The 11,358-nt window shown below is 39.9% G+C and overlaps 1 protein-coding gene across 4 annotated transcripts; it reads right to left on the bottom strand.

The window, feature by feature from the left end:
• Window positions 1–1,370: 1,370 nt before the first annotated feature.
• Window positions 1,371–10,588, bottom strand: wt1b (WT1 transcription factor b). Of its 4 annotated transcripts, none has more exons than XM_042485935.1 (9): window positions 9,821–10,588; window positions 7,147–7,269; window positions 5,544–5,643; window positions 4,089–4,169; window positions 3,036–3,138; window positions 2,775–2,922; window positions 2,480–2,569; window positions 2,222–2,305; window positions 1,371–2,086 (listed from the first exon to the last, which is right to left on the bottom strand). In XM_042485935.1, exons 1-9 carry the CDS (start codon window positions 10,236–10,238, stop codon window positions 1,965–1,967), a joined length of 1,269 nt encoding a protein of 422 aa, XP_042341869.1. In that variant the 5' UTR covers window positions 10,239–10,588; the 3' UTR covers window positions 1,371–1,964. The 4 variants fall into 4 exon arrangements, with proteins under 4 accessions (XP_042341869.1, XP_042341854.1, XP_042341861.1 ...); XM_042485920.1 differs by having other exon boundaries at window positions 2,213–2,305; window positions 9,821–10,587; XM_042485927.1 differs by having other exon boundaries at window positions 3,036–3,141; window positions 9,821–10,586.
• Between the last annotated feature and the right edge of the window lie 770 nt (window positions 10,589–11,358).

Genomic DNA, 11,358 nt, shown 5'->3' with positions numbered 1-11,358 from the left:
ATTTTATTCCCCAAAGATAGTTTCTGTCATTTTAGGGATTTTTTGTTTATCATGATGATGTTTGCTCAAGTGTTCATTTTTTGTGATAAGTTATTTGATGCTATAAAAAAAAGGAGATTTTGCATTCATTCCATGGTGTTACTCGTGATTTGTTGGACGGGTGAATGGGCAGTAACTCCACCACCACGGAGGTCGCTACTCTTTGGCTCTAAATGGAGTCACCAGTGCAAAATGGCAGCGCCTGTAACCGGGATATTTTGGAGGGTGGCGGGGTTTGGGGGTCCTATGCCAGAAAAGTTTGACCATCAAACACTTCATTTCCTGCATTCTGGTGAGATTTTATGCACCAGTTTGTCACTTTTCTGCATTAATTTATGACGCAAATGTCTTTAATTTTGTCAAAAATGAAACCTTCTATCCTCCATTTATGTTGTATTAGTGGAAACAAATTCACACACTATATTAAAATGGGACATCACAATCTACACCTATGTGTGTTGACATACTGTGTGTGTTTCTCAGTAGTCCTTCAATGAGTGTGATTTCCATGCGTGAACATGTATCCAACAGCTAAATATACCATGTGCGTGTTCACATTGCTGTTCCAGGTATGTGACATCATTAGCCCACAGAGCCGTGCAGCAGCCCTATTCTTCCCCCACTGAGTCATATTTTATTAACACACCTGCTGTAGCTGAATCATCTCATCTCCTATAGACTCGACACACAACTCCATCCACATCATGTATATTTGATGGGCCGGGGCATGCTCTGAACGTGCCTCTCCTGTTTCTCACTTTCTTTGATTTTAACATATTTATTGTGGCCACTCAGGGCAAAACTGAAGTGGACATGTACTATATGAAGACTGATGTGTAAAAGAATAAGCAGTGTTATGGGTGCAGTCACACTCCAGCAGTCACAGCTGGAGCTGTGACTGCTGTGAAAAGGATGATACTGCCATCATGTGGATTGAGGATGCAAAACCGGAGGCTGTCATTTACAACTGGGACTAGAGAGTGTGTGTGTGTGTGTGTGTGTGTGTGTGTGTGTGTGTGTGTGTTGAGGCCCAGCCCATGCAGAAGGGGGAAGTCAGTGAAGTACAGCCAGCTGACACAGAGGTATGTGTCTGTTCTAATGAGATTTACTGGGCTCCAGATGTTCCTAGTTATGAAGATGTGTGTCGGAGATTTAGGAGGGTGAGACCTGCACCCTGTCAGAGTCGCAGTGGGGTGCTGTTTTACTGTCTGTCACCCCCCCTCGGCCCCCAACCACCACCACTCATAGGTGGCCTCTTAACCTGACAACACCAACACCTCTCTCTCTCTTTTTCACACACACACATACACACACACACTGCTACCCTTGACAACAATGTGAATAATTTTATAAACTTACAAAAACACAGAAAATACAAAAGGAATGTCTGTAAAAGTAAAAGCAAATACAGCACATATATACAGAGCAATTTAGTGAGTATATATACTGAAAGAAAATAAACATGTTTACATTCCCCAAAGAAAAAAACACAACTCAATGGACAAAAAAAAAACACACTTGTCCATTTCCTAAATCCAGTTTACATGGTCCAGCACATTTTCAACGTGACACTTTTATTTAACATTAAAAAAGAAGCCAGTGCAAGTGTAAAATATCCAAAATAGTGTATCAACATTTTCCTCATCACACATAAAAAATCCTCTTGGCTCAGAAATAATGTGGTATTGTACCCTCTCAGTCTGAGTTTTTATGAACAAATGAACAAGTGCTTGTTCTTAAAGATCTTGAGGATCATCAGTCTCTTGACATGGGCTTACAGAGGGAGGCATCAGCTGTGCTCACCACTTCAGCAAAGTCTGGCAAAGCACCGTAACTGCTGACCAGGCTCCAGCGTCTTTCTCTACTAGCTGGCACAACATATTGTCACCTTCCTCCTCGTCCTCCTCCTCCTCCTCCTTGGCTGCTCAGATGGCAGGCTGCAGCTTGGTCAGGTTCCTCTGGTGCATGCTGTGGTGGCGCACCAGCTCGTCAGAGCGGGCAAACTTCTTCTGACAGTTGGACCAGCGGCATGTGAAGGGCTTCTCACCTGACAGGGAGGGGACATAATAAGAAAAAAATGTTTGTTGTAGATGAATTAAAGTGAGGGGGATGATCTTGACCAAAAATTTCACTAGGAGAAGTATGGAGAGGTAGAAAATAAAGGTATACGCACTTGTTTTACCTGTATGAGTCCGAGTGTGAGTCTTAAGATGGTCTGACCGTGAAAACTTTCTCTGACACGTCTCGCACTGAAAGGGCTTCACTCCTACGCAGAGGTTGTTGTGGTGGCACAGACAGAAATGACAAGAGAGCATGGTGATGGTCAAACGTTTAAAATAACCTACATTTAGATGGATTACATGGTTTGAAGTAAATGTCCAAATTCCCAGTTCCTCAGTCCTGAAGGGACCCTGTACAGTATAGCTTGACTCGGATGTACCTGTGTGCCTCCGCTGGTGCCTCTTTAACTGGTCTGAGCGAGAGAATCTGCGGCCACAGTCTGTGAAATCACACTGGTATGGCTTCTCTCCTGCAAATAAACCACCAAAACAATATTATAAAGTATAAAAACCCACCTATTTAGAATATAGCACCCATTACTTATCTCTTTCAACTTGAAATATAACAGTCTGTATTCATTTCTCATTGTAATCTACAATAAGCAGCAGTTTGAGGTCTTTGCATGACAAAAAGGGGTGTGGGGTGGGGGAGCGGTATGAATCACACACTCTCACCTGTGTGTTTGCGGCCGTGCATCTGCAGATGTGATAGTTTGAAGTATCTTTTGCTACAGCCAGGATGAGCACATACAAATGGACGCTTTTCGTTGGTCTCTGATGACCTTACAACTGCTGGAGCAATGCTCGCCACACGTCGAACATCCTTTAGGAGAGAGAAGTCAGAGGGCTTTGTAGGAGAGAAGCTCACCTTTTTAATTTATTAATTGTATGTTTGTAGTGTGTCTCTGTGTGTATATTGTGTTAATTGTGACTGACCTGAAGTCCTCTGAAGACGCCATGTGTGTGTATGTGGTATTGGGCACTGACGAGCATGGGTGGAGGTGGGGCCGGGTCACTGTCATAGCTGGGTGCGTGGCCGCTGCTGGGCAGAAGCAAAACAGAAAAGTTGTTAAAAGTGCAGAAAGTGTTGAGTGCAAAAATAACATTTTTATCAAAAAAAATATTTTGATAGGTTTGTCAAGCAGGCTGGTAGATCAGGTACGTGAAACAGGTTAATGCCAAATTGTGTTAATGCAGCCCAAATGAGTACAGTCAGGGTAAAACCACAAAGAGTTGAAGCTCTACTGTGAACTTTTTCACATCCCCTGATTAATATTCCTGCACAACACAAGATATAAAAATAAATATAAAAAGGCGCATTACAATGTGCTTAAAACAAGTAAAAGTCATCTGAAAAACTAAACATTAAACAAGACAAACACAGTACATTGCATACATAACACATAAAAACCCACATATAAAAGTCTAAAAAAAAAAGAACATTTAAGACAGGTTAAAGTCACTTGGAAACACAATAGATCACAATGGTTAAATTTCATTCAGTTGTGATGTTTAAAGGAGAATTTATTTCCTCTATTTTTATTGCATATTTAATGTTTGCACCAAAGCCGAAGCAAATCCCTTGTGATAAATCTTATTTTGATTTGAATCTATTTGCGATAAAACAAAAAAACAAAAACACAAAATCTGTTTTCTCCTCCACTGCACACACACTTTGTATTCACAACTACATCCGTCACTTGACTGAACTCTAAAAACCATGGGTCCTCACTTTGCAAAAACTCTTTTTTAAAAAAAAAAAAAAAAAAAAAAAAGCACACAAGTGTACCAAAACACAGAGATATACACAAATGAAAACACTGTTCTTCACTGACTGATTTCCCTAGGCAGTAGGCCAGCAGCCATCTGGTGAAATCCTCCTCCTCCCCCTCCTCCTCCTCCTCCTCCTCCTCTACACTACTACAAACAGCAGTCAACACTGAAGAATTTAATGTGTTGTTTAAAAAAATAAAATAAATAAAGCCTAACCTCTTCATTGAAGTTGCCAGGGAGTTCATTTGGTTCCATGTTACACAATCCAGCTGAGATGCCATTTGGTACAGGTTATCACTGAGTGAAACACACAGAACAGTCATTAGCATTAAAGATGACAACAACAACAAAAAACAACAACTAGATTTTAACTCTTTATTTGGTTTGTGAAATTTCAAGGCAACAAAGTATATTATGTGCTAATAAATCAAAAAGCTATGGAACAAGTTCAGCTCTGAGGTTATAGCAGATGAAAGGGAAAATACTTTTTTTTTTTTTTGAAAAATCCTGAAATTAGACAAAAAAAAAACCCAAAACCAGACAATATTTATGTTACTGCGTTCTTCCTGTCATTTCTCTTCCCTTGTATGGATAATGAAGACATTTCATTCAGGGGGAACTCCAAATCACTTATTAACACATCCTGTCCACCCACCGCACTCCTCACTGGCTTCATTAAAAAACATGGGCTCCGAGCCATTCTTTACCTTGGCAGATCTCACTACTGCACACACACACACACTTCACAGAAACACACACACTTGGACATGCGGTTGTGCACTCTGCGGGGGTGAGTGCCTCCGTGCCTAGTACACCATGGACCAGTGCATGACATCACTCTGTCCTCAGTATCATTAAAGGCGGGAACCAGTTTCAGGGGAATTCTGGACGGCATTCCTTGAGAAGTCCTTGAGGGAAGGATCGCGATGGCTCGCTAATCAGCTCTGAGCTATGTTAAACTGTGGAAAGACTCACTGATATCTGACATATATTCACAGTGTGTGTGTGAGAGTGTGTGCGTGTGCATGTCTCTGTGTTTGATTGAGGGTTTCCAGTTCATGCCATAAGCTCTAACAACAGCGAAGCCTTCCTTCCTCTTATCAGCTTTTGTTCCAGTATTTGGGTTGCACATGTTCCTTTTCTGCAACAACATCGCAGAGTGGCATTCAAAGAATTTTCATCCTAATTTACTCTTTGAGATGTTTTACATCAAACTGAAAACAAGCTGTAAACACACTGAGAGGTTAAAACGAGCAGATTCCCAGTGTTAACCAACACCACGTAACTTTCACTTTTATTGAACTTGTCTCTTTAACTTTTCTCCTCGTTTTTCCTCGGGGTGGACTCAAACACATCAGCAGTAGATCACTCAGTGTTTGTTTTGGCCTGCTGAGCACCAGTGGGCAGCACTTAACCTCAGAACAAATTAGGATTCAGTATCCAGACACTGCAGAGGCAGACGAAGGGTTTAACGTAGGATCAGGCAGAGTTCACACTTCTAAAAATTACCAGCAAGTGAGCGAGCTGCATGTGGTGTTTGTGGAAAGAATCTGACATTAACTGATGAGTGAGGAGTCTTTTGGGGAAAAGGAATAGTACAGAGATGAGATTTTAAGGGAGCCGGAGTCAAATGAGTCAACAATAAGTGCATGCAGGGACAAATAAGTGTACCTGTTGTAGTTTCTCAGCAGTAGAGCCTGGTTGCTCGGACACGATTCTGAAGGACTGTGGCAGCCAAACATGGGCGGAGGAGCTGGGTACTGCTGCTCAACTGAACAGAACAAAAAAACAACGATTATTTACATTTTAGATTCATTTGATTATCTTCGTTCTTCATTCATTCATATTATTTGCTTGGACCATAGGTGTAGAACTTGTGCATTTGTCCCCCCCAATAAAAACATGCAAAGGCACAAACTGGTGCATAAAACTAAAATTTTCTGGTGGAGGGAGCACAAAAGCCCCATTTGGTATGTGCCCCACCCACCTCCAAGCTTTAAATGAAAGTTTCGTTTGGTCTATAAAATGGTAAAAAATGCCTTTTCCCAGAAGTCATAGACTACTGCACAAATCGCAAATACTGTAAATTGCTTTTTTTGTCCAACTTACACAAAGACAATATAAAACACGAGGACAACTGGGAAATATTCATGTCCGAGAAGCTAGAAGCAGGGAATTTTGTGCATTTAAAAACATTATTTTTATTATTAATCATCAGAATTGTTGCTAATTTCTTTTCTTGTATCAACTAATATATTAATCGACATGCATACTAGAACAAGAAAATCTAAATTCCGTTGATTATCTTTATTTTTAATTCTTCTTTTTTTTTGGTGCTGCTTGTTTTACATTTTTAGAGTCTGCTTCCCCCACTTGTCTCGTGCTTGTCTCATGTTTTATTTGTTAGTTTTCACATTGGGCAGTTGTATTCCATCATTTTTTGTCACTTGTGTTGTGCTGTTTGATTTTATGTAGCTTGTTTGTAGAAAAAAATAATTAATGGTAAAAGTACAGAAGTATTATGAGCAAAATATACTAATAAAAATATTCATGTAGAATACCCTCTTTGGTAATACTTTACTATGCTGTTGTCATATTGCAGTTTTTGATGTGTCATTGAGTGCGCACCATATTGTATTTGTGAATCACATGTTTTGTTCGTAAAATCTGACTCTGCAAAGTGCGGCTTTTAAACAAAAAACGAAGTTGTTATCAAAGTTTATTTTTCCATTGCCGTTTAGCAACTTACTATATAACATTATTAAGCTGAAAATCTTCATCAGAATGATCTTAAATAAACGTTTCTATGTTTTCTTCGTCAGAACAAAACAAAACAAACAAAAAGATATATATAGCCTTAAAATGAATACAAAGAGGCACATTTTATACGAGCATGTCTGCCGAGCTCTGTGTTTCAAAGAGAGGATAGGTCATCAGAAACAGTGCTCCTTTTCAGGTTCATATACTTTATCGGTCCCCTGACAGTTTTTGACATTCCAGCAGAGTCACATAAAGCTGTTTCCTCAAGTTATCATTTCCAGAGTCATTAACCATACGTATGCCTAAAGAGCGAGAGGGAGGCTGTGTTTATGTATGCCTGCGTATATAAACGTGCGTGCAGACAGAGAAGGAGCGAGATGAAGGAAAAATGGATAATAGCGATTCTGCTGTGATATGAAAAATGACGGGTTACTTATATAACCTTGCTGTGACATGACAGTCTTCCAGTTTGCAAGTCCATTTAGTGAAAAAGCGTTAGGGTGCAGACAGTTACCTATGTTGTTTGATGGTGACAGCGTGTCCTCGTGTTTGAAGGACAGGCTGGAGAGCTGAGGGGTGTAATGGGAGGGAGTGTGACCATAACTGGGGTTGCTGTCGAAACCCACTGCTCCATAACCTAAAAAAAGAACACAAAGAGAAGCGATGGAAAGTTAAAATGATCTTACTTGCCTGGACGAGTCATTAGATCACCCTCTCCTTTAAAAGAAGCTTGCAAACTCTCCAGTATCTGGTCAGTTATCTGAATCCCTCCTGGTAGTAGCTCTTAGTCGCTGGCAGGGTTACCACAGAGAGACATCCATCAAACTACTAAATCCTCTTTCCTTGTAACATATTCTTTTTCCCCCCATCTATCTTTGGCCTTGTGGTTGCAATATTTATGGCAGGTGGAAAAAGAAATTTGGCAAACACACCACAGACGCACTGAGATGAGCTACTGTAGAAAATGTGAGTAGAAAAACAAAGTTGAGAAGTAATGAATTGCATATGTGCTAAATCAATTAATTAATTCCAGTTGTAAGACTGAGAAAACAACTGTGACAGTATTGTAAAGTCTCTTATTGCAGTTATTTGAGTGTCATACATTAGGGTGGATTGAGAGTGAAAGAAGGCTGCGTTTGAGAGAGCTTTGTGAAATGATCATATCAGAATATGCAACATGTGCGCATCATTTTCTTTGTTTTACTCGTAGACAGGCTGCTATAGTTTCAAACTTCATTACATGTGTCCTTTTGTATTTCGTGTGGGTATGTCTGTTAATGCACTAGCTGACAAGGAAACTATAAATACGAAATAAAATACTATAAATATTAGTTCTTTTAAATGTTTCTTGGTAGCTGACAGGAAGCAAACAGGGACCAAAGCTGTTGCCCAAGCAACAGAGGATGTATTTCCTGAGTCAGGCCCGAGAGGGATGTTGACAAATTTTTAGAGAAAAATGACTCACAAATTCTTGCTTAAATCCGGGTAGAGCCGTGTTGAATTTCAACCTGCAGCCCTTTGTATGTGTCATCTCTCCCCCTTTCCCTGTCAGTTTGCTCTATAATTAATGCAATAAAAGTCCTAAAAAGTCATCTTAAAAAAATGTGACCTCTAAGTAGTGAGCTCCAACTGACAGTATTCACAAACACTGATTACAGTAAATGTAGAGAAGACATCATATCTATGTTAACACTTGGCAGGAAACAGAAATGTGATTTAAAATTTAAGATATCAGAAAAATAACTCCCCCTGACCTGTTTTGTGCGGGTCCACTGGGTGAAAAAAATCTCAGTATTGTTTGGAGAAAATGATTCTTATGATCCACATTTCATCACTCCAGATTTTTTCCCATGTAACTGTTTTTGGAATTCTTCTACAGAAATACTAGAAATACCCCATCAATTAAAAAAAAATCTTTTTATAGCAGAGGAAATTGTTTTGCTCAACACAGCAATTGTAGCCATGGGAGTCCTTTTTTTATTTTTAAGAAAACACACAGTAAGTGTAAAAAAATGAAAGTTCGTGTAACATGAAATGGCACTTGTAAATGCAAATAAAATATCTAAATCTCTAAAATGCATAACTTCAAGGTCATTTTTTTTATATCACTTGATGAGTACTTTTAGCATCTTTGCCTCCTTTCTTTGGCTATTTTTTATTCACTGGATGAATTACGCTCTTCCCTGTAGCATGTGTATTCAGTCACAGCTCAACAGGTCATTATGTATTTTTTACACGTGTATTTTTCTTATTATTTTTTTGGTGCGCACGCAATACTTATCATAACCTCGGGTAGCTTTCACTAAGTGCTACATATATTTTGCATTATTGTTGCGGTTGCTGTCACTTTTTGGGGGTAAAACTGTCACAAATCTGTTATTGGTTGTACAAAATGATGTGCATGACATTCAAAACTACCAAGAATACACATACTAACAAACAATAACAAATATTGACGTGTAAATTTAAAATGGGAGAAGTAGCCTGAATTGTAGCAGTTCATAACCATACCGTATTTAGTATAATAATTATTATTATTATGATTACTGTTGTTGTTGTTGTTGTTGTTGTTGTTGTTGTTTTAAAACTTGTGTCAAAACAACCCCTTGTACTAGCTGGCTTTTGGGTGCTGCGTAAAATTTACGTAGTATTGTGTCCATGCTCTACTGACTCATTTATCGCGTGACTTCAGCATCATAGAATACTTAAAATTGCAAAGTACCTAAACTTTAGACGGATGCATTAGAGTCATCATTTGAGAGTTCGTAAATAATGGCATTGCATTTGACAAATGGAGAAAAAAGGAATGCAGTAGAAAGACCAGGTAAAACCTTATGAATCATCTACCTACATTTGCTTACACAAAAATACATTTACAGTATATACTAATGCTTTAACTGTCGTGACTCTGCCTGTGACTGAAAATCACTCTTCCGGAGGATTACGAGAAAGCTGCCAAGCCAATTCCTGATATGGGACAGAATGACCCAGTACAACACATAACATCCTGCTCAGACACAAAACTGTTGACAACCCCTCAACATGCAGCAGGACATGTAGAAAAACACCGGCTTATAATAAAATCTGTATTTTATAGATTGGTGTGTGAAAACAGCTGCTCTTCATATGTCACGGTTCCTTCACAACACATGATGACAGAAGTGGGTCTTGGTGATGAGCATGCTTACCCTGGTTCCTGGGTGCGGGAGGACTGTCCATACAGCCGGGCAGATAGGTTCCATTGGGAAACACCCTTGGTTGACCTGCAGTCGGCTCTCCGAAGGCTCCAACTCGACAGGGACCAGAGCCCGTAAACTGGCCTGAGAAGTGCACTGTGAAGGCCCCGAGTCCACAGTGAGGGTCCTCTATCGGATCAGTGGTCCCCCAACCTGGTTCCTGCTTGATGAGGGAGTGATGGGAGGGAAGGGAGCTGTAGGGAGAAGCAGGGTGGAGGTCCAGCAGTTGGGTCCACTGGCCACCATTAACAGACATCCCACAGCCTCCACCAGCTCCTGGTAAGGACGGCACAGGAGGTGCGGGAGATAAGAGGGTTAGATCTCGAACATCTGACCCCATCGACATTGCTCCGCACGGTTCGGTCAGCATTGGTGAAGGCAGGTTGAGACAGTCCAAAGAAGGAGCGGTGGTATTCCAGTAAGAGACACAGCTGGGAGATTAAAAAGTCCCTTCAGGAATGAAATTTAACGTCTCCTGGAAGATGAACCCCTAAACACAACTACCTGATGAAGCAATGAGCAAAACTCAGTGATCACAACACACTGCGTGAGCCATCTTTTCCACTACAAGTTTTGAACTGAAGAATAAAAATAAGTGAATTAGTGGTGCCTAATATCAAGCTCCCTGTGTATCTGCAGTGGGATTGGAGTGGCAGTCTGTGGGGATAGGAGTGCTTTGTCCCTCTGTCTCTATAATGTCTGACTTTCCTTACTCTCCTGAAGGCTCAAATACTGCACAAGTCATTGGACAGGGGGAGGAGCTAGGGAGGCTGAGAAGAAGATGACTCCCTTGCATTACCCCATCCTGCAGACTGCACTTCTATGTAGATTCTGACTAAGGTCACATTTGCATGAGCGGGTGTTGCTCTTAACCCTTTGCTAAGTTCAAGTCTTGCTCTTATTGAATGTTTGTGTATAATTTCTCTGTGCGGATGGACTAAAAGCATGAAACAGCTACATGAGTGTTAGTAAGAAAGTAAGAGCATTGTGCAGATTCCCATATTTTCACACTATAAAATTGAATTTGATTTATTTATTCATTTTTTGCTATATAAAGTTTTAATATTCCATTTTCAATGTGTGTGCATCAAAAATCCTGCTGATCTGTGTATTTACAACTGAGTAAAAATGAACACAGATTCAAAGCTTAACACAAGATTAAAAACAAAATGTACTTATAATATATGCTGCATGTAAACTAAAATCTGTACACTATTGACCTGAGCTGCAGGCATCATCATTTCTGACTCTTCTGACTCATCCGAAGAGTGAAATATTTCCCACTTTCAAAGTGAGTTACGAAAACGATGATGCAACAATGTAAAGGATAGAGACGTCAGAAGTGTGAGAGTCAAAAGTTAACAAACATGTTTTGGTAAGGTTTATGTCTAAGAATCGTCATAGTATTAACTTAGTATCATAGTTTGGAATCTTCATAGTAGCTGCTGATTTTAACTTTGTTTAAAAAATGACTAATAAATCTACCTTCT

This window comes from Plectropomus leopardus, chromosome 1 (genome assembly GCF_008729295.1).
Source record: "Plectropomus leopardus isolate mb chromosome 1, YSFRI_Pleo_2.0, whole genome shotgun sequence".
NCBI classification, from domain to species: domain Eukaryota; kingdom Metazoa; phylum Chordata; class Actinopteri; order Perciformes; family Serranidae; genus Plectropomus; species Plectropomus leopardus.
Note: the sequence above shows the minus strand (reverse complement) of the source record. Positions and strands in the feature narration are given on the sequence as shown.

Excerpts from the sequence above, each read along its gene's own strand:
- wt1b (XM_042485912.1), bottom strand. The coding sequence starts at position 10,238 with ATGCTGACCGAACCGTGCGGAGCAATGTCGATGGGGTCAGATGTTCGA. Across the intron at positions 2,570-2,774 it reads GCACGGCCGCAAACACACAG|GAGAGAAGCCATACCAGTGT; the intron begins GTGAGAGTGTGT and ends GTTTATTTGCAG. Across the intron at positions 2,087-2,212 it reads GACTCATACAGGTAAAACAA|GTGAGAAGCCCTTCACATGC; the intron begins GTGCGTATACCT and ends CCTCCCTGTCAG.